This window comes from Mobula hypostoma, chromosome 1 (assembly GCF_963921235.1).
Source record: "Mobula hypostoma chromosome 1, sMobHyp1.1, whole genome shotgun sequence".
Taxonomy (NCBI): Eukaryota; Metazoa; Chordata; class Chondrichthyes; order Myliobatiformes; family Myliobatidae; genus Mobula; species Mobula hypostoma.
The window spans coordinates 105364926-105387273 of NC_086097.1; the positions used below are offsets into that span (position 1 = coordinate 105364926).

The 22348-nt window shown below is 44.6% G+C and overlaps 3 protein-coding genes across 10 annotated transcripts in view; 2 read left to right on the forward strand and 1 right to left on the reverse strand.

Moving 5' to 3' along the window:
* Window positions 1-2210, forward strand: part of LOC134349744 (synaptosomal-associated protein 23-like) — a 63503-nt gene extending 61293 nt beyond the window's left edge. Inside the window, exon 8 of the mRNA XM_063054543.1 lies at window positions 447-2210. Coding sequence (XP_062910613.1) covers window positions 447-512 — 66 coding nt within the window. The 3' untranslated portion in view covers window positions 513-2210. The remainder of the gene's footprint in view (window positions 1-446) is intronic.
* Window positions 2149-11616, reverse strand: lrrc57 (leucine rich repeat containing 57). 4 transcript variants are annotated; one of them, XM_063054509.1, is made up of 6 exons: window positions 11478-11616; window positions 5703-5885; window positions 3905-4040; window positions 3075-3343; window positions 2468-2653; window positions 2149-2285 (listed from the first exon to the last, which is right to left on the reverse strand). In XM_063054509.1, the coding sequence occupies exons 2-6, from the start codon at window positions 5784-5786 to the stop codon at window positions 2244-2246; spliced, it is 717 nt and encodes a 238-aa protein (XP_062910579.1). In that variant the 5' UTR covers window positions 5787-5885; window positions 11478-11616; the 3' UTR covers window positions 2149-2243. The 4 variants fall into 4 exon arrangements, with proteins under 4 accessions (XP_062910579.1, XP_062910570.1, XP_062910589.1 ...); XM_063054500.1 differs by having other exon boundaries at window positions 11379-11519; XM_063054519.1 differs by having other exon boundaries at window positions 11364-11502.
* haus2 (HAUS augmin like complex subunit 2) overlaps window positions 11583-22348 on the forward strand; it is a 51816-nt gene continuing 41050 nt past the window's right edge. The window contains exons 1-2 of one of the 5 annotated variants that reach the window (XM_063054566.1): window positions 11583-11707; window positions 21804-21921. In XM_063054566.1, coding sequence (XP_062910636.1) covers window positions 21832-21921 — 90 coding nt within the window. In that variant the 5' untranslated portion in view covers window positions 11583-11707; window positions 21804-21831. Of the gene's footprint in view, window positions 11708-12337; window positions 12823-20318; window positions 20572-21803; window positions 21922-22348 lie in introns of those variants that run through there. The other 4 variants (XM_063054556.1, XM_063054594.1, XM_063054585.1 and 1 more) reach the window with 4 other exon arrangements.

Sequence of the window (22348 nt, forward strand, 5' to 3'; positions counted from 1 at the left end):
AAAGACAAGGAGAAAATTCTTTAGCTAGTGGATAGTGAATCTGGATTTCATTGCCCCGGATGGCTGTCGAGACCAAGGCATTGAGTACATTTAAAGCAGAGCCTTAGGTTCTTGCTTAGCCAGGGTGTCAAAGGTTACAGGAAGGAGGAGGAGAATGTGGTCCTAAATCAGCCATGATGGAATGGTGGAACAGACTCAATGGACCAAATGGCCTAATTCTGTTCCTGTGTCTTATGGAATGGCCTCTTCGGCTGTAACCATTTTATCATTCTCTGCACTATCAAATTAGATGGTAGAGCAGTGTTAACTTCAACTACTTTAAACTTGAAGGCCAAGTTTAAAGATGATACTATTCTCATCAAATTTTCCCAGTTGTCAAACTGTATTTCTGTCTGTGAGTATCTCAATATGTAAAGTAAGCAAACACTAATTCTTGTTTTAAACAGGCGGATGTTAACAAAGCTCGGATTGATGAAGCCAATGAGAGAGCAAACAAGCTCATCAAAAAGTAATGCGGAGCCCATGAAACTCACCTCTGAATTTACAGCTTCACACTAGAGCCTGATTTCCATGTGAGTCACTGTCTTGTGCCTCCACATCTCAATTTCTCCTATCAACGCATCTCCTTGAAATTATAATTGTAAGATGTTCCAAGTGGCTCACATCATTATTGACTATGTACAGCTTCCCAGCCAGACTGCAACCACAACCACCCTCAGTGACCTGTATAGACAAGTTACTGATTTCTCAAATGTTCTTGTGGCTACATGTTCCACAGGGAACCTTGGATGTAATGGTGTCGGAAAGAGAACCTCTGGAAAAATACTAATCCATACCTCTACTGCAGCAGACACACTTCTGATCAGTTCCCCATACCTTGTCTTCCTCTATCCTGGCCATCTTTATGACTATTGCTTATGTATATTCTCCACCCCACACCTGTCAGTCAGTCTCCCTGCATCCCTTCCCACAATTACCATCATTTAAGCTGCTGTTGACAACTGCCATCCTATCTGATTGGAAGAGAATGAGAAACTGGAGAAAGGGCTGGACACTTTTCCTGCAGTAGTGTTCCAGAGACTCCCAACTAAAGGAATGGTGCCCTGTAATTCAGATACCTCGTCTCAAAATGGACCATCGTCTGCACACCATTTCTCTCTTCACAATTCTTGTACTTGCTACTGTGACACCCATGCTAGTTTTTTTAAATAAGGGACTTCTCTAAACTAAAAAAAAAATCCAAGTCCTTTCCCTCATAATTAAAGAATGATCCAAGCTCCGATTAGTTATCTCCACAACTGTCTCCATTGAGAGTTTCAGGCACTGGCTGTACATGGTGCTAATGCAGTAAGTCGCCTTTAGAAGGGGCATGTATGCTCTGCTAGTTGGGTGAAGCTGGCTTTCCCCTTGGACAAAATTCTCTACACAAAGCTTATGTTTATCAGGGACCTTACTTCATTACTTATTAGTGAGTTGTGTACAGTGAGTAAAATATATTGCACATTTAATCATTTTTCTCCAACTGAGTGTATTGGGAAATGTTTAATAATGTGAAATGTGATCACAAACTTTATCCTTTCACCTTCACCTGTCTCAATACTTTTTCTAAAATAAAGATGCATATTCTCCCCTGTAGTTGTTGTAATTGAAATTCAATTCAGAGCATTATTATATACAAGGCAGGAGAATGGGGCAGCCCAAGCAAACTTTACTTTGTTCCCTCCATTCTGCTTTTTCACATCAAATTAGGAAACAGGAATAGGAATAGGATCAAAATATTTGCACACGAATGACAAATGGTAACCCTGTCTCATCAACAAGTGTTTACACAAGGGATAAAGGTTGCAATTACATCTTGAAACTGAGCCTTGACAGAATGGCAGATGCCCCAGGTTGCCAACAGTGAAGAGTGTGGGAGATAGCTGACCATTCACACTCTTGGTCAGATTATACCCCTCAAGGTAGTGTGCACAGTGCTGAAGAGATCAAAAAAGCAACAGTGTCTTGGGAGTGAGTAAAGCCAAATGCCCTCATTTAGCAGCAGCTTAAAGTAGAGTGTGTAGTGTCTTATAAAACCATCAGCTTAACTGCAAAACAGATAAGGAATTCATGTCCATTTCTCCTACAACATAGTAGAGGTACTTCCACTCCCGTGGCCTAACAAGCTACTATATTGTTTAACCAGCCATCGATGGACCAGCCCGTTGTCCCATAGTTCAAAGGCTCGTGCACCTAGATGTCCATTAAGCAAATTTCTTCTTTGTTGCTGTAAAGCGCTCCATGTACTGAAAGGAGAAAGAATAAATCGCAAGTCAGACAGCAGCAGCACCACAATCATCCAGTAAGGACAGGCCAGCACCCTGAGCTCCAAACCCATACAGATGCAACAGCTGAGAATTCCTGGTCTTATTGCTGCTAAGCAAGCCACCACACAGCAACCTTCCTACTTCCCATCACTGAAACCCACCTTATCGTATCCCTCCAGGTCTCGCAGCTTCCTTATTTCAAAGAGATTGCCTTCCAGAGCCAACAGACAGATCTGGGAATCAGCCAGAATGCTGATGGGAATCATGGAGATTTCTAAACAGTTTTCTTCCATCCGCAGCACCTTCAGCCGTGGACAACGGGAGATGCGTGGTGAGATCTGAGAGATCTGAAAGCACAAATTGGTTACTTTAAAATGAAACTAGCAGACACACAGCTGCTATTGCTGGAAATCTATAGCATCACAAAGGAACTGGAGAAATTCAGGTGGTCAGGCAGCATCAAACTGCTAGTTTGTCTTTCAGAACTTAAAGAATCATTGACCTGACATATTGTCTCCACATTTGCTGCCTGATCAACTGTTTCCAGCATTCTCTGCTTCTGTTACAGCTTTTCAGCGTCTGTTGTTTTGCTTTCAATAACTGATGCAGCTATAAGTTTGTTTAGGATTATATGTTCCTATCCAAGTACCTCAACTGGATTACTCAAGTTTCCCAACTTCAAGATAATATATATGCAGTACATGCAGTCTTACTTCATAATATAACTGTGCCAAACTATACTAGAACTTTTCAGATATAGTAACCGACCTGGTTCTGGTTGACATTAAGTTCAATAGCCTGCAGCTGCTCCAGGTCATCCGGAAGACGCTGGATCTGATTCTTGGACAGGTCCACCACATCCAGGTGTCGTAGTTGACATAGTTGGAGGGGAAACTCCCGCAGCCGGTTCCCAGAGAGACTCAGGGTCTTCAAGGCTGCCAGCTGCCCAAAACTGGAAGGGAGATGCTTCAATGAGTTAGCACAGAGGTGAAGACTCTCCAGTTTCCTCAGCTTGCCCAAATCCTCAGGAAGAACAGCTGACAGGAAGGGAAAGACAAACTTGTTCAATGGGTGGGATTGATAACAAGTGAAGGTACTGAGCAATAGTACGATTGTGGGTCACTGCAAGGCTTTAAACCTTAGGACAGAAAGGTTCATGTTTCTGGAACACTGACCACCAGAGGCAGGCAGCGACTCGGATTGGTTGCACAAGGGTTGTATGATGCAGTAAGAGAAAAGGGTATAGCCGCCTGGGATTAGGATCAGTCAATAACGGCCCGAACAGAATGTATGGGCTATACCTACCCAAAACCTGGAACCAGAAATAATTGAGTGTAAACAATGCTGTTGAGGTGTTCAAATCAAATGCATCAGGGAAATAAAGCAAGTAGGAGATGGAACGTTGAAAAAAATTAAGTACAGGAAAGTAAAAGAACATGTGGATAGGTGGAGTAATAAAATCATGCAGAGGTGTGCGCACCCGCATGTGCGTGAAGATTGATGAGGTGTAAACAGTTGATATACAAGGGTTGGGTGTGAGGCCACAGCATTGATGGAGATGTGGTGCTGTGCTCTGTTAACTGTTTTCTTGGTCTTACCCAGTTTGTTGTTATTGACAGTCAGACTCTTCAGTGCTGCGAACTGCCCAATGACAGAAGGCAAGTGCTCAATCTTGTTTCCTGAAAGATCCACTGTTCTCAAATTTCCTGCGAGTCTCTGTAGGTCCACAGGGAACTGAACATTTAAAAACAAATCCCATCATCTGTAAGGATTGCTAAAGGATTAAAAACGCCATCGTATATCTCCCGCCCCTCTCCCCCCCCCCACCAATTACCATCCAGAGTCTTCCACGCCAAATCCCAACTTGCACCCAGATGGTGGATGCACAATAGAGTATCCGCATCTGGGTTCAGTGGAGTGTTAGCCAAGGACTGAAGCAAACTCGTTAATCTCACTAGAACCAATACTGTCAGTGGATATGGGAATACTATCATGGGACATTAATTTGCATACAGGTTGACCATACAGTCACAGAATAACAGACTGGGTACAGGTTGGGAGTATAGTCAAGTTGGGTACGGGTTAGGAGTATGATCAATGGAACAAAATATCAGGTAGGATGCAGGGGAGGAATTTTTAATCACCTACATTCACAAACTGAGTGAAAACTGAATGTAGGAAATGATTGCTCTCATATCTACTTCCTTAGGACTGGTGACAACAACCAGCCTTGTATTTCCTTTAACCTCTTTGGCCCTACAGCAGAACTGAGAGTGCTTACTGAATGCACACTGAGTGAGTGACAACCTGCGTGCAGCTTTCTTACACAAACCCCCCCTCCTGATAGTCGCTACAGAGCCTGTATGCTGCAATTCTCTATGTATTCCCATTTTGATGTCTCATCTATTGTCCCAACAGGCACCCCAGTTTTTCTTGTCCTTCAATTATTAGCAGCAATACTCCTGTTCCAATGTGCTTCAGTTTCCCTCCTAGGGAACTTCGCGTCCCCTCGTATATTTTAGCCATCAGTTGACATGTCATTTATTTCACATCTACCATGGCAATGTCCATTTCTATCTAGGAATACAGGTTCTTAATTCGCTGAAAGTGGCGTCACAGGTTGTAAAGAAAGCTTTTGGCACATTGGTCTTCATACATCAATGTATTGAGTATAGAAGATGGGATGGGATGTTATGTTGGAAGTTGTAGAAGGCATTGGTGAGGTCTCATTTGGAGTACTGTGCATGCTTTTCTGGTCAGCTAACTACAACAAAAATATCAATATGATTGAAGAGTGTAAAGAGTCTGTACAAGGATGTTGCTGGGTCTGGAGAAGCAGAGATTTGACAGGTTAGAATGTAAGATTATGAGGAGATTTGATAGAGATAGACAAAATTACGAGGGTATAGATAGGGTAAATGCAAGGAAGCTTTTTCCACTGAGGTTGGATGGGACTACAACCAGAGGTCATGGGTCAAGGGTGAAAGGTGAGAAGTTTTAGGGGAACATGAGGGGAAAGTTCTTCACTCAGAAGGTTGAGAGTGTGGAATGAGCTGACAGAAGATGCCTGCAGCAGTCAGCAAATCCATCTCACCAATGTCCCAAACATCTAGAACATAAGCCTGCACCTCAATATTGTCTGACACCAAAGAAAACTGTTGCAATTAAATACTGAGCTGGCTTTGTTCTTTCACACCCCCATCTTTAACAACTGCCAACAACTCTCCCAGATATGAAGATGAAAATATTCACAAATGAATCTAAGAAAGCCACACCATCACAACATCCATTTATTCCTTAACAGTATCACCTCACTACATTCTGCTTCAACCTCATGGCTCCCAGGTCTGGAGTTCTCTCCTTGAACCTCTCAAAACAGACATGAAAGCTTCTCACCTCATTCAGGCCTTTCCCTGTAAGCTGGAACACACCCGTCTTCTGTGCAGTCTCCAGGTGAGCTTTCAGGGCACTGTTCCCCATGGCAAAACAACACAAATCCAAGGAGAGAAATAATTCCCTCAATCGCCATTCACAATCAGGTCTATATGAGACGAGTACTTCACCCACACTAGATCATATCTAAAAAAAAGACAAAAAAAACAACTGACAACATCCACTGATGCCGTTGCTGGGTCTATACTATGATATCAACCAATTCAAGTCCTCACTGTCGATGCTCCAAGTTCTGGGTCACCAGGACTATTTGCCCAATAACACATCAATGTCGGCAGTTCTTAACAGACAAGGGCAGAATTAGAGCCGAATCTGCTCCGCCATTCATCATGGCTGATCTACTATCCCTCTCAACCCCATTCTCCCGCCCTCTCCACATAACTTTTGATGCCCCTACAAGTTTTCTTTAAACGTTATTTCTGTTTTTCTGTTTTTGGACTATTTTAAATTTAACTATTTAATATAGAGTAATATTAGAGACAGAGGGTGGAAGGTCTCATGCTATCCATTCAAAGTAGGCTGCCGTGGGTTTATTGCGTTCACTCTCCAGAAGTGGCTGCGTGAGCTTGGCTTCACTAGAAGAGAGATCAAGTCAACCAGCAAGTCTGTAGCTGAGGCATCAGAGAGAGGATCAGCATGGGTGTGGACCAAGTATGTCCAGAGGGGCAGATAGTCGGACAGTGTATCCATCTTTTGCAAACCCTTCAGTAGTTGCATAGACACCTGAAGAGCAGACTATCTGTTGGATGGAAGTGACCAACAACTCTGATAGAGGCAGATGCCAAGTTTTTAAGCTCACCAGTGGGAGGTGGTGCTTTAGCACTGCTGGCCCACCACCTCGAGGGCGTCTTGATCAGAAGCGGGCCGAAACTCCTGAAGACAGGTGGCAGATCAATTGATGATCCCACTGGTGATAGCACAGGACAGTTAACATCTTAGTCCACGTGTATTCTGTAACTATTTACTGTAATTGGTTTACTGATTGTTTTCCTATATCATGTACTGAATTGTATTGCTGCCACTAAGTTAACATTCATGACATATGCCAGTGATTCTAACATCAAGAACCTACCAACCTTTAAATATTCCCAAACTGTGGCAATGTGTCATTGCCTGTGGCAATGAATTACAGATTCACAATCCCCTGGCTAAACTTCCTCTTCATCTCTGATCTTTTCACCTTCTGAAAATCCACGTAAACATCCATTGACTCTCCTACTGTAGAAAACATTCTCTCTACATCCACTCTATTAAGCATTTCAATATTGGGTAGGTTTCATTGAGATAACACCCCCCCCTCCAAATTCTTCTAAACAGCAGCAAGTACTGGTCCAGAACCCTCCAACGGTGCTCATACATTAACTCTTTCATTCCCAGGATCATTTTTGTTAACCTTCATCAACATCAGCACATACTTTCTTAGACAAGAGGCCCAAAACTACTCACAACACTCCAAGTACGGTCTGACTACTGCCTTATAAAGCCTCAGCATCACATCCTTGCTTTTATATTCTAGATCTCGCAAAATAAATGCTAACATTGCATTTGCCTTGACTCAACTTATAACATATAATATGAAAAGAATCAGTCTCAGTACTGACCCCTGCAGAACACAACTAGTCAGAGGCAGCCAACCAGAAAAGGCTCCCTTTATTCCCAAGCTTCACCTCCTGCCACTCAGCCAATGCTAGTAGCTTTCCTTTAATAACATGGGCTATTATCTTGTTTAGTTGTCTGATGTATGACACCTTGTCAAAGGCCTTCTGAAAATACAAGTAAACAACATCCATTAACTCTGTCTATCCTGCTTGTTACTTCTTCAAAAATAAAATAAATAAATCCAACAGATTTGTCAGGCAAGATTCAAACCCCCCCCCCCCCCAGAGGAAGGAAGCCATGCTGAATTTGGCTCATCTTATCATGTGTCTCAAGCCTGAAACCTTATCCTTCAAAGTGGACTCCAACATCTTACCAACCACAACTGGCCGATAATTTCCTGCCTTTTGCCCCCCTTCTTCTTAAAGACTGGAGTGACATTTGCAATTTTCCAGGCCTCTGGAACCATTCCAGAAAATAGTTATTCTTGAAAGATCATTACTAATGCCTCCACAATCTCTTCTGCCACCTCTTTCACCAGGGTGTACACCATCTGGACTTATCTACCTTTAAGCTTCCCAAGCACCTTCTCAAACACAAAATACTCTGCAGATGCTGGGGTCAAAGCAACACTCACAACACGCTGGAGGAACTCAGCAGGTCGGCCAGCATCCGTGGAAACGATCAGTCAACGTTTTGGGCCAGACATTGTTCACATTGTTCCGGCCCAAAACGTTGACTGATCGTTTCCACAGATGCTGCCCAACCTGCTGAGTTCCTCCAGCGTGTTCTGAGTGTTGCCAAGCAGTTTCTCCTTAGTAATGGCAACTACACCCACCTCTACTCCCAGCACTCTAATTTCTAACATACTGCTGGTGACTTCCACAGTGAAGACTGACACAAAAATACTTAAGAGTTTGGCTGCCATTTATTTGTCCTCCATAACTAGCTCTCCAGCAGTCTAATACCCATTCCCTCTTTTCTTTTGCTTGTCTTTGACCTCCTGTCAGCCATGGTTGCCTCATCTTCCTCCTTTGGGATGAATCTATCCTGTGCCTTCATAATTACTCCAAGAAATTCCTGCTATCGCAGTTCTGCTGTGATCCCTGCTAGTATCCCCTTCCAATCAACCTAGGCCAGATTCTCTGTAATTTCCTTTACTTCACTGTAATACTAATACATCTGCAGGGTGAATCCTATCATATTATGATTACTGCCTGTTAAACTCCTGAATTAAATCTGATTCATGACACAACACCCATTCCAGATCTGCCTTTTCTCTCCTGGGCTTAACCACAGGCTGCTCTTAAAAGGCATCTTGTAGGCATTCTGCAAATTACTTCTCTTGGAATCCAACAACCACCTGATTTTCCCAATCATTGAACATGGAATAGTACAGCACAACACAGGCCCTTCAGCCCACATTGTTGTGCTGACCCTCAAACCCCACCTCCCATATCACCCCCCACCTTAAATTCCTCCATATACCTGTCTAGTAGTCTCCTAAACTTCACTAGTGTATCTGCTTCCACCACTGACTCAGGCAGTGCATTCCACGCACCAACCACTCTCTGGGTAAAAAACCTTCCTCTAATATCCCCCTTGAACTTCCCACAAAGCCATGTCCTCTTGTATTCAGCAGTGGTGCCCTGGGGAAGAGGCGCTGGCTATCCACTCTATCTATTCCTCTTAATATCTTGTATACCTCTATCATGTCTCCTCTTATCCCCCTTCTCTCCAAAGAGTAAAGCCCCAGCTCCCTTAATCTCTGATCATAATCCATACTCTCTAAACCAGGCAGCATCCTGGTAAATCTCCTCTGTATCCTTTCCAATGCTTCTACATCCTTCCTATAGTGAGACGACCAGAACTGGACACAGTACTGCAAGTGTGGCCTAATCAGAGTTTACAGAGCTGCATCACTACCTCGTGACTCTTGAACTCTATCCTTCGACTTATGAAAGCTAACACCCCATAAGCTTTCTTAACTACCCTATCCACCTGTGAAGCAACTTTCAGGGATTTGTGGACATGTACCCCCAGATCCCTATGCTCCTCCACACTACCAAGTATCCTGCCATTTACTTTGTACTCTGCCTTGGAGTTTGTCCTTCCAAAGTGTACCACATCACACTTCTCCGGGTTGAACTCCATCTGCCACTTTTCAACCACTTCTGCAACCTATGTCTCTCTGCAATCTTCGACTATCCACAACACCAACAACCTTAGTGAAATCTGCAAACCTGCCAACCCGCCCTTCTACCCCCACATCCAGGTCGTTAATTAAAATCACAAAAAGTCAAGGCCCCAGAATTGATCCTTGTGGGACACCACTAGTCACAACCCTCCAATCCGAATGTACTCCCTCCACCACGATCCTCTGCCTTCTGCAGGTAAGCCAATTCTGAATCCACCTGGCCAAACTTCCTTGGATCCCATGCTTTCTGACTTTCTGAATAAGCCTACCGTGTGGAACCTTGACAAACGTCTTACTTTAGTCCATATAGATCACATCCACTGCACTAGCCTCATCTATATGCTTGTTCACCTCCTCAAAGAACTCTATCAGGCTTGTTAGACACAAAGACATGCTGACTGTCCCTGATCAGACCATGATTCTCTAAATGCCCAGAGATCCTATCTCTAAGAATCTTTTCCAACAGCTTTCCCACCACTGACGAAAGGCTCACTGGTCGATAATTACCCAGACTATCCCTACCAACTTTTTTGAACAAGGAGGCAACATTCACCTCCCTCCAATCTTCCGGTACCATTCCCGTAGACAATGAGGACATAAAGATCCTAGCCAGAGGCTCAGCAATCTCTTACCTCGCCCTCATGCAGCAGCCTGGGGAATATTCTGTCAGGCCCCGGAGACTTATCCGTCCTAATGTATTTTAATAACTCCAACACCTCCTCTCCCTTAATATCAACATGCTCCAGAACATCAACCTCACTCATATTGTCCTCACCATCATCAAATTCCCTCTCATTGGTGAATACCTAAGAGGAGTATTCTTTGAGGACCTCGCTCACTTGCAGCCTCCAGGCACATCTTCCCACCTTTATCTCTAATCAGTCCTACCTTCACTCCTGTCATCCTTTTGTTCTTCACATAATTGAAGAATGCTTTGGGGTTTTCCTTTACCCTACTCGCCAAGGCCTTCTCATGCCCCCTTCTGGCTCTTCTCAGCCCCTTACGCTCCTTTCTTACTACCCTATATTCCTCAATAGACCCATCTGATCCTTGCTTCCTAAACCTCATGTATGCTGCCTTCTTCCACCTGACTAGATTTTCCACTTGTCACCCATGGTTCCTTCACCCTACCATTCTTTATCTTCCTCACCAGGACAAATTTATCCCTAACACCCTGCAAGAGATCTCTAAACATAGACCACATGTCCATAGTACATTTCCCTGCAAAAACATCATCCCAATTCACACCTGTAAGTTCTAGCCTTATAGCCTCATAATTTGCCCTTCCACAATTGAAAAATTTCCTGTCCTCTCTGCTTCTATCCTTTTCCATGATAATGCTGAAGGTCAGGGAATGGTTGTCACTGTCCCCCAGATACTCACCCACTGAGAGATCTGTGAACTGACCTGGTTCGTTACCTAATACTAGATCTAGTATGGCATTCCCCTTAGTCGGCCTGTCAACATACCTGTCCCGCTTATGGCATTCCCATCCATGAGTTTCTCACCATCAAAATCCTGGAGTTATCAATCTTTCTGCATAATAAAATCCCCCGTGTCTCTCAAACCCCAATTCTACTGAACGTTCAAGAACCATGGAAAAAATTCCACACATTTAGACAAGTCCCAAGCAGCGACACCACCTCCCCGCCACCCCCGGAACCACCAAACAAGTCGTTGTTCACTTCTTATCGCGCTTATAGCATTCCAATCCATGAGTTCCTCAACATCAAAATCCTGGAGTTACCAACCAGTGGCGAAAACTAACCCACACGAAACTCCATGGGCACAAGCGGTCAGAAACCAAGTACCTGTAACAATAATACCTTCCTGCCGCAGTGAGTACAGCTTTGCTTCCTCAGAAAACACTGTGTATTTGCGAGGCCTGGGCTCGGCCCGAACCGGCTTGGCCTTGTCCACCCCACCTGAGTAAATGACTTCTCCTCGAGTACCAAAGCCTGTAGCCGGAAACTCCATGTCGGCACTTCCGATTGTCCTCAGCGCTCGTCGCAAAATCAACGAAAGTTTGTGTTGCTGCGACGCGCACTTCGTGTCAAACCATTTATAACGTGGCGGACGGTGCTTCGTCATATTTGCGCGACTTCGTGAAACGTCATCGGCATTCGAGTGAATATCGGCGCGAAACCAGAAATCGGTGAGTGATGGCGGCTCAGGTTGTGTCATGTACGTGGACTCGCACCTCTCACGATTCCCCTTCGCCCAGCCTAACTGCACCACAACATCCCCACTCACAGCCCCTGCCAATGAGGGCCATGCTAAGGCTTAGGCAGCGGTGGGCGTTTCATCAATATAACTCCGCCGCTTCCTCAAAGTTGCTGGTGAACGCAGCAGGCCAGGCAGCATCTCTAGGAAGAGGTACAGTGGACGTTTCAGACCGAGACCCTTCGTCAGGTCTAACTGAAAGAAGAACTAGTAAGAGATTTGAAAATGGGAGGGGGAGACCCGAAATGATAGGAGAAGACAGGAGGGGGAGGGATGGAGCCAAGAGCTGGACAGGTGATTGGCAAAAGGGATACGAGAGGATCATGGGACAGGAGGCCCAGGGAGAAGGAAAAGGGGGAGGGGGAAAACCCAGAGGATGGGCAAGGGGTTTAGTCAGAGGGACAGAGGGAGAAAAAGGAGAGAGAGAGAGAGAGAAAAAGAATGTGTGTATATAAATAAATAACGGATGGGGTACGAGGGGGAGGTGGGGCATTAGCGGAAGTTAGAGAAGTCAATGTTCATGCCATCAGGTTGGAGGCTACCCAGACGGAATATAAGGTGTTGTTCCTCCAACCTGAGTGTGGCTTCACCTTAACAGTAGAGGAGGCCGTGGATAGACATATCAGAATGGGAATTCAAAGATTCAAAAAACTTTATTGTCATTCTAACCGTACATCAGCTCTGTAGGGCAGAATGAGACAGCGTTTCCCAGGAGCAGTGCAATCATAACATAACAAACGCAACACTAAATAATAAATATAACAATAAATAGTAAAACACAACAGCCACATGTCGGTTAAAATCAGTTATAAGTGTCCAGTGCAAGTTAAAAATGTCTAAAGCAGAGTCAGGTGGAGCAGCTATTTAGCAGTCTGACTGCCTGTGGGAGGAAGCTGTTTAGTAGCCTTGTAGTTTTAGTTTTGATGCTCCTGTAACGTTTGCCTGATGGCAGAAGAACAACCAGTTCATGGAGAGGGTGTGAGGAGTCTTTAATGATGTACTGTGTCTTCTGGAGGCATCGACTCTGAAAGAGGTCTTGGACAGAAGGTAGGGAGACCCCAATAACCTTCTCTGCTTCCCTAACCACCCTCTGCAAGGCTTTATTGTGGACAGCACTGCAGCTGGAGTACCAGGTTGTGATGCAAAAGGTCAGCACACTCTCAACCACGCTTCTGTAGAAAGTAGTTAAGATGTTAGTGGGGAGTGACGCTTGTTTAAGCTCTCTCAGAAAGTGCAATCTCTGCTGGGCCCGTTTCACAATCCCAGTGGTGTTCCTGCACCAGGTGAGATTGTCTGAGATCTGCACCCATGGGATGAATGGGTTGTTGAATTAAAATGTGTGACCACTGGGAGATCCTGCTTTCTCTGGCAGACAGAGCATAGGTGTTCAGCAAAACGATCTCCCAGTCTGCGTCGAGTCTCGCCAATATATAGAAGGTCGCATCGGGAACACTGGACGCAGTATATCACCCCAGTCGACTCACAGGTGAAGTGTTGCCTCACCTGGAAGGACTGTTTGGGGCCCTGAATGATGGTAAGGGAGGAAGTGTAAGGGCATGTGTAGCACTTGTTCTGCTTACATGGGTAAGTGCCAGGAGGGAGATCAGTGGGGAGGGATGGGGGGAGAACGAATGGACAAGGGAGTCGTGTAGGGAGCGATCCCTGTGGAAAGCGGGGGGGGGGGAAGATGTGCTTAGTGGTGGGATCCCGTTGGAGGTGGCAGAAGAATAATATTGGAGAATAATATGTTGGACCCGGAGGCTGGTGGGGTGGTAGGTGAGGACCAGGAGAACCCTATTCCTAGTGGGGTGGCAGGAGGATGGAGTGAGAGCAGATGTACGTGAAATCGGGGAGATGCGTTTCAGAGCAGAGTTGATGGTGGAGGTCTTAGTGGTGGGATCCCGTTGGCAGTCCCCGGACAGTCCTTCCAGGTGAGGCGACACTTCACCTGTGAGTCGGCTGGGGTGATATACTGTGTCCGGTGCTCCCGATGTGGCCTTCTATATATTGGAGAGTCCCGACGCAGACTGGGAGATCGCTTTGCTGAACACCTACGCTCTGTCCGCCAGAGAAAACAGGATCTCCCAGTGGCCACACATTTTAATTTCACATCCCATTTCCATTCTGATATGTCTATCCACGGCCTCCTCTACTGTCAAGATGAAGCCACACTCAAGTTGGAGGAACAACACCTTAAATTCTGTCTGGGTAGCCTCCAACCTGATGGCATGAACATTGACTTCTCTAACTTCCGCTAATGCCCCACCTCCCCCTCTTACCCCATCCATTATTTATTTATATACATACATTCTTTCTCTCTCTCTCTCCCTTTTCTCCCTCTGTCCCTCTGACTATACCCCTTGCCTATCCTCTGGGTTCCCCCCACCCCCCTTTTCGTTCTCCCTGGGCCTCCTGTCCCATGATCTTCTCATATCCCTTTTGCCAATCAACTGTCCAGCTCTTGGCTCCATCCCTCCCCCTCCTGTCTTCTCCCGTCATTTTGGATCTCCCCCTCCCCCTCCCCCTCCCCCTCCCACTTTCAAATCTCTTACTAGCTCTTCCTTCAGTTAGTCCTGACGAAGGGTCTCGGCCCGAAACGTCGACTGTACCTCTTCCTATAGGTGCTGCCTGGCCTGCTGCGTTCACCAGCAACCTTGATGAACATCATTGTAAATCTCCTCTGCACCCTCTCTATAGTTTCCACACCCTTCCTGTAGCGAGGTGATCAGAACTGAGCACAGTTCTCCAAGTGGGGTCTGACCAGGGTCCTATATACCTGCAACATTACCTTTCAGCTCTTAAATTCAATTCCACGATTGATAAAGGCCAATGCACCGTATGCCTTCCTAACCACAGAGTCAACCTGCGCAGCTGCTTTGAGCGTCCTATGGACTCGGACCCCAAGATCCCTCTGATATTCCACACTGCCAATAGCCTTACCATTAATACTATATTCTGCCATCATATTTGACTTAGCAAAATGAACAACTTCACACTTATCTGGGTTGAACTCCATCTGCCACTTCTCAGCCCAGTTTTGCATCCTATCAGTGTCCCACTATAACCTCTGACAGCCCTCCACACTATCCACAACACCTCCATCCTTTGTGTCATCAGCAAACTTACTAGCCCATCCCTCCACTTCCTCATCCAGGTCATTTATAAACATCACGAAGAGTAAGGGTCCCAGAACAGATCCCTGAGGCACACCACTGGTCACTGACTTCCATGCAGAAAATGACCCGTCTAAAACCACTCTTTGCCTTTTTTGGCAAGCCAGGTCTGGATCCACAAAGCAATGTCCCCTTGGATCCCATGCCTCCTTACTTTCTCAATAAGCCTTGCGTGGGGTACCTTCTACTGCTCTTCCTTCATCAGTGTGTTTAGTCACATCCTCAAAAAATTCAATCAGGCTTGTAAGGCACGACCTGCCCTTGACAAAGCCATGCTGACTATTCCTAATATTATACCTCTCCAAATGTTCATAAATCCTCCCTCTCAGGATCTTCTCCATCAACTGACCAACCACTGAAGTAAGACTCACTGACCTATAATTTCCTGGGCTATCTCTACTCCCTTTCTTGAATAAGGGAACAATATCCGCAACCCTCCAATCCTCCGGAATCTCTCCCGTCCCCATTAATCACCGCCAGAGATCAGCAATCTCCTCCCTCGCCTCCCACAGTACCCTCAGGTACATCTCATCCGGTCCAGGTGACTTATCCAACTTGATGCTTTCCAAAAGCTCCAGCACATCCTCTTTCTTAATATCTACATGCTCAAGCTTTTTAGTCAGCTCTACAATCTCCAAGATCCTTTTCCATAGTGAATACTGGAGTATTCATTAAGTACCTTCGCTATTTCATCCAGTTCCATACACACTTTCCCACTATCACACTTGATAGGTCCTATTCCTTCACGTCTTATCCTTTTGCTCTTCACATACTTGTAGAATGCCTTGGGGTTTTCCTTAATCCTGCCCGCCAAGGCCTTCTCATGGCCCCTTCTGGCTCTCCTAATTTCCTTTTTAAGCTCCTTCCTATTAGCCTTATGATGTTCAAGCTCTCTGAACCTTTTGTAAGATTTTCTTTTCTTCTTGACTAGATTTATTACAGCCTTTGTACACCACAGTTCCTGTACCCTACCATAACTTCCCTGTCTCATTCGAACGTACCTATGCAGAACTCCACACAAATATCCCCTGAACATTTGCCACATTTCTTCCGTACTTTTCCCTGAGAACATCTGTTCCCAATTTATATAACCATATAACAATTACAGCACGGAAACAAGCCATCTTGGCCCTTCTAGTCCATGCCGAACTCTTACTCTCACCTAGTCCCACCGACCTGCACTCAGCCCATAACCCTCCATTCCTTTCCTGTCCATATATCTATCCATTTTTACTTTAAATGACAACATCGAACCTGCCTCAACCACTTCTGTTGGAAGTTCATTCCACACAGCTACCACTCTCTGAGTAAAGAGGTTCCCCCTCATGTTACCCCTAAACTTTTGTCCTCTAACTCTCAAGCCATGTCCTCTTGTTTGAATCTTCCCCACTCTCAATGGAAAAAGTCTAACCATGTTAACCATGTTATCAATCCCCCCATAATTTTAAATACCTCTATCAAGTCCCCCCTCAACCTTCTACGCTCCAAAGAATAAAGACCCAACTTGTTCAACCTTTCTCTGTAACTTAGGAGATGAAACTCAGGCAACATTTTAGTAAACCTCCTCTGTACTCTCTCAATTTTATTGACATCTTTCCTATAATTCGGTGACCAGAACTGTACACAATATTCCAGATTTGGCCTTACCAATGCCTTCTACAAATTCAACATTACATCCCAACTCCTATACTCAATGCTCTGATTAATAAAGGCCAGCAAACCAAAAGCTTTCTTCACCACCCTATCCACATGAGATTCCATCTTCAGGGAACTATGCACCATTATTCCTAGATCCCTCTGTTCTAAAGCATTCTTTAATGCCCTACCATTTACCATGTATGTCCTATTTTGATTAGTTCTACCAAAATGTAGCACCTCACATTTTTCAGCATTAAATTCCGTCTGCCATCTTTCAGCCCACTCTTCTAACTGTCCTAAATCTCTGCAAGTTTTGAAAACCTACCTCATCATCCACAACACCACCTATCTTAGTATCATCTGCATACTTACTAATCCAATTTACCACCCCATCATCCAGATCATTAATATATATTACAAACAACATTGGACCCAGTACAGATCCCTGAGGCACACCGACACACCGTCCTCCAATCTGACACACAGTTATCCACCACTACTCTCTGTCGTCTCCCATGCTGAATCCATATTACTACTTCCATATTAATGCTTAATGATTGAACCTTCCTAACTAACCTTCCGTGTGGAACCTTGTCAAAGGCTTTACTGAAGTCCATATAGACAACATCCACCGTTTTACCCTCGTCAACTTTCTTAGTAACCTCATCAAAAAATTCAATAAGATTTGTCAAACATGACCTTCCACGTACAAATCCATGTTGACTGTTCCTAATCAGACCCTGTCTATCCAGAAAATTATATATACCATCTCTAAGAATACTCTCCATCAATTTACCCACCACTGACGTCAAACGCACAGGCCAATAATTGCCAGGTTTACTCTTAGAACCCTTTTTAAACAATGGAACCACATGAGAACCATATTCGTTTTTTAAGCCAATTCTCCGGCACCATCCCTGTTCCTAATGACATTTGAAGTATCTCTGTCAGAGCCCCTGCTATTTCTACACTAACTTCCCTCAAGGTCCTAGGGAACATCTTGTCCGGACGCAGAGACTTATCCACTTTTATATTCCTTAAAAGCGCCAGTACTTCCTCTTGTTTAATTGTCATACTCTCCATAACTACCCTACTTGTTTCCTTTACCTTGCACAATTCAATATCCTTCTCCTTAGTGAATACTGAAGAAAAGAAATTGTTCAAAATCTCCCCCATCTCTTTTGGCTCCGCACATAGCCGTCCACTCTGATTCTCCAAGGGACCAATTTTATCCCTCACTATCCTTTTGCCACTAACATAACTGTAGAAACCCTTTGGATTTATTTTCACCTTACTTGCCAAAGCAGCCTCGTATCTTCTTTTAGCTTTTCTAATTTCTTTCTTAAGATTCTTTTTAGATTCTTTATATTCCTCGAGTACTTCATTAACTCCAAGCTGCCCATATTTATTGAAGATCCCTCTCTTTTTCTGAATCAGGTTTCTAATATCTCTTGAAAACCATGGCTCTCTCAAACTTTTAACCCTTCCTTTCAACCTAACAGGAACATAAAGATTCTGAACCCTCAAAATTTCACCTTTAAATGACCTCCATTTCTCTGTTACATCCTTTGCATAAAAACAAATTTTCCCAATCCACTCCTTTTAATCCTTTCGCATCTCCTCAAAGTTAGCCTTTCTCCAATCAAAAATCTCAATCCTAGGTCCAGTCCTATCCTTCTCCATAATTACACTGAAACTAATTGTATTGTGATTACTGGACCCGAAGTGCTCCCCAACACACCTCCGTCACCTGACCTATCTCATTCCCTAACAGGAGATCCAACGCTGCCCCTTCTCTAGTTGGTACCTCTATGTATTGCTGCAAAAAACTATCCTGCAAACATTTTACAAACTCCAAACCATCCAGCCCTTTTACAGAATGGGCTTCCCAGTCTATGTGTGGAAAATTTAAATCTCCCACAATCACAATCTTGTGCTTACTACAAATATCTGCTATCTCCTTACAAATTTGCTCCTCCAGTTCTCGGTCTCCATCAGGTGGTCTATAATAGACCCCTATAAGTGTCACTACACCTTTCCCATTCCTCAATTCCACCCAAATAGCCTCCCTAGACGAGCCCACTAATCTATCCTGCCAGAGCACCACTGTTATATAATCTCTGACAAGCAATGCAGCACCTCCCCCTCTTGTCCCTCCTATTCTTTCACATCTGAAGCAACGAAATCCTGGAATATTTAGTTGCCAATCACACCCCTGCGACCATGTTTCACTAATAGCTACAACATCATTTTTCCAGGTATCAATCTCTAAGCTCATCCACCTTTCTTACAATGCTCCTAAATAGATGCATTTAAGAAACTGTCCCCCTCCCACTCTTAATTTAAGCTCCAATCTCCTGCCTGATAGCCTCATAATTCCCCTTACTCCAATTAAACGCTTTTCTAACTTGTCTGTTCCTATCCCCCTCCAATGCTATGGTAAAGGAGATAGAATTGTGATCACTATCTCCAAAATGCTCTCCCACTGAGAGATCTGACACCTGACCAGGTTCATTTCCCAATACCAAATCAAGTACAGTCTCTTTTCTTGTAGGCTTATTGTGTCAAGAAACTTTCCTGAACACACCTAACAAAGTTCACCCCATCTAAACCCCTCGCTCGAGGGAGATGCCAATCGATATTTGGGAAATTAAAATCTTCCATCACGACAAATCTGCTATTACACCTTTCCAGGATCTGTTTCCCTTTCTGCTCCTCGACGTCCCTGTTACTATTGGGCGGCTTATAAAAAACACCCAGCAAAGTTATTGACCCCTTCCTGTTCCTAACCTCCACCCACAGAGACTCCGTAGAGAATCCCTCCATGGCGTCCACCTTTTTTGCAGCCGTGACACTATCTCTGATCAACAGCACCACACCCCCACCTCTTTCGCCTCCCTCCCTGTCCTGTCTGAAACATCTAAAACCCGGCACTTGAAGTAACCATTCCTGTCCCTGAGCCATCCAGGTCTCTGTAATGGCCACCACATCATAGCTCCAAGTACTGATCCTTGCTCTCAGCTCATCTGCTTTGTTCACAATACTCCTTGTGTTAAAATACACATCTCAAACCTTCCATCTGAGCGCGTCCATTTTCTTATCCTCCCTCACACACTGTCTCCAAGCTTTCTCTATTTGTGAGCCAGCTGCCTCTTCCCCAGTCTCTTCAGTTCGGTTCCCACCCCCCAACAATTCTAGTTTAAACTCTCCCCAGTAGCCTTAGCAAACCTACCCACCAGGATATTTGTCCCCCTGGGATTCAAGTGCAACCCGTTCTTTTTATACAGGTCACACCTGCCCCAAAAGAGGTCCCAATGATCCAGAAATCTGAATCTCTGCCCCCTTCTCCAATCCCTCAGCCACGCATTTTATTTTATCCTCCACCTCATTCTATTCCTATTCTCACTGTCATTTTTTCTCTTTCGTATTTGCACAATTCGTTGTCTTTTGCACATTGGCTGTTTGTCCTGTTGAGTGCGGTCTTTCATTGAATCTATTGTGTTTCTTGGATTTACAGTGTATGCCCACAGGAAAATGCATCTCAGTGTTGTATATGATGACAGATATGCACTTTGATAATAAATTTACTTTGAACTTTGACTCACTGGCCTGCTGTTCCATTGCTTGTCCCTGCTCCCTTTCTTGAATAAAGGTGAATGTGCCCCATAAGGATGCAAAAATCTTACGCAAGGCTTCAATAATCTCCTTTCTTGATTTCCACCATAGCCTTAGATACATCTCATTGGACCCGGGGGATGTATTTCACATTTATTTAGTTGAAGACATCTGGGGAAAATCCTGACAATTCTGGACAATGTTTCTCACCCTCTGCATGCCACCTTGGCTGAACAGGGCAGCACTTTTAGTAATAGTCTGCGCTGCTCCAAAGAGCACTATACAAGGTCATTGTTACCCTTAGCCATTCGGCTCTATGATGAGTGTCCCTATCGCTGGGGAAGTGATGACCCCCTCCTGTTGGACTGTGGTAACTTATTTTTTATTCTTTCTTACTTCTCTTCTGCACTTGTAATGCTACTGTGACACTATAATTTCCTTCGCAATCAATAAAGTATCTATCTTAATGCTAATATCCTGTCGAATATCACCAACATTTACCCCTCAATTCTCAATCTACCTTATTGCCTTCCTTGCCAACACCCCCTAGCTCTACACACAGATTCCTCATGGACCACCTTTGCCCTCCTAATTTTTTAAGTTCTCACCTACCACCTCCCTGGTTCTTAAGGGTCTCTCCAGTTTTTAGTCACTTTTCTTTAACTTATTTCTATTGATTAAATTCTCAATGTCCCCTCATCCAGAGTTCCCTGATCTAACTGTATTTACTTTTCATACTTAGAATGTGTTGGTTCTGATCTCTCGTAAAAGACTAATTTGTTTACCTGCAAGCCCTGTCAAGTTTCACCAAGCCCTGTCATTACCTTGTGTGTTGTATGTAAGTAGTGCACCTTGGTTTGACAGTGGACATGTATACAGATGAATAACAATAACACTGAACTCATTGAAATCCACCTTCTGCCAATTTAACACAACTTCCCGTGCACATTTACCAGAACGTACCCCAGAACGCCCTCAGTGATGCATCCCTTTCTGTGTGTGTCTCTCTCTCACTCACCCCTCTTCCCCCACCACCCCAAGTGATATTGTGTCTGTCTGGGTGTGAGTGTGTGTCTGTTTCCGAGTCCGTAGTGATATCATGGTGTGAGTGTTGATGTGAATTTGTGTCTGTCTGGGTTCCAAGTGATCGATGAAGCCACCGATTCATTTTTGTGTGGTGTGTCTGTGTATGGGCCCAGAGTGATGTCACGGGTCTGTGTATTTTCAAGTCCCAAATGGTGTCACAGCATAGTGGGGGGTGAATGATGTGTTTCAGGGTCAGAAATCTTGTCACAGATGTGTGCATATGTCTCAGGATCAAAGGTGTTGGCTTTCTCGGTCAGATGTGTGTGTGTCTCCATGGTCCTGAGGTGATGTCATGGAGTTGTGTGTGTGCGCGCGCGCAACGAGTGTGTTTTTGTCTGTCTTAGGGTCACAGGGTTTCTTCTTCTTCAGTTCACTGCTCTGTGTGTCTACGTCTGTCTTTGCAATCTTTATTTCATTGAGATATCTGACTGTGAAGTTTTGCATTTATTCATATTATTTTAATTCTGTGCAAATGCCATGAGTAGCTGACAGGTGATGACCATTAATTCCCTAAAGTTTGCTTCTCAGTGTGATTGAGGTGAGGATGCAGACCAATAACACCTCGGACCCCACGGCACCAAATCCAGCTGCCTGCTTTCTGCAGAGGTGTCTGCGATCTGGGATGTTGTCACAGGTAAGTCTGGCTCACCTCCTAGCTGAAGCTGATGGTAAATTGGTATGATTATCTTTACAACACACACAAAATGCTGGAGGAACTCAGCAGGCCAGGCAGGTCTATAGATGCTGTATGACTTGCTGAGTTCCTCCAGCATTTTGTGTGTATTGCTTGGACTTCCAGCATCTGCAGATTTTCTCTAGTTTATGTTTATCCTTAAGTTGTCAGTATTTTTGCTTTGCCTTCTCCAGAGCAGATGTGGACAACAATAGGGAAAGGTTGGTGCCTGAGTGCATATGTACGTGGTGGTAGGAGGACGTGGCTGAGTACGTGGTGGTAGGAGGACGTGGCTGAGCGCGTGGTGGTAGGAGGACGTGGCTGAGTACGTGGTGGTAGGAGGACGTGCCTGAGGACATGGTGGTAGGAGGACGTGGCTGAGCGCGTG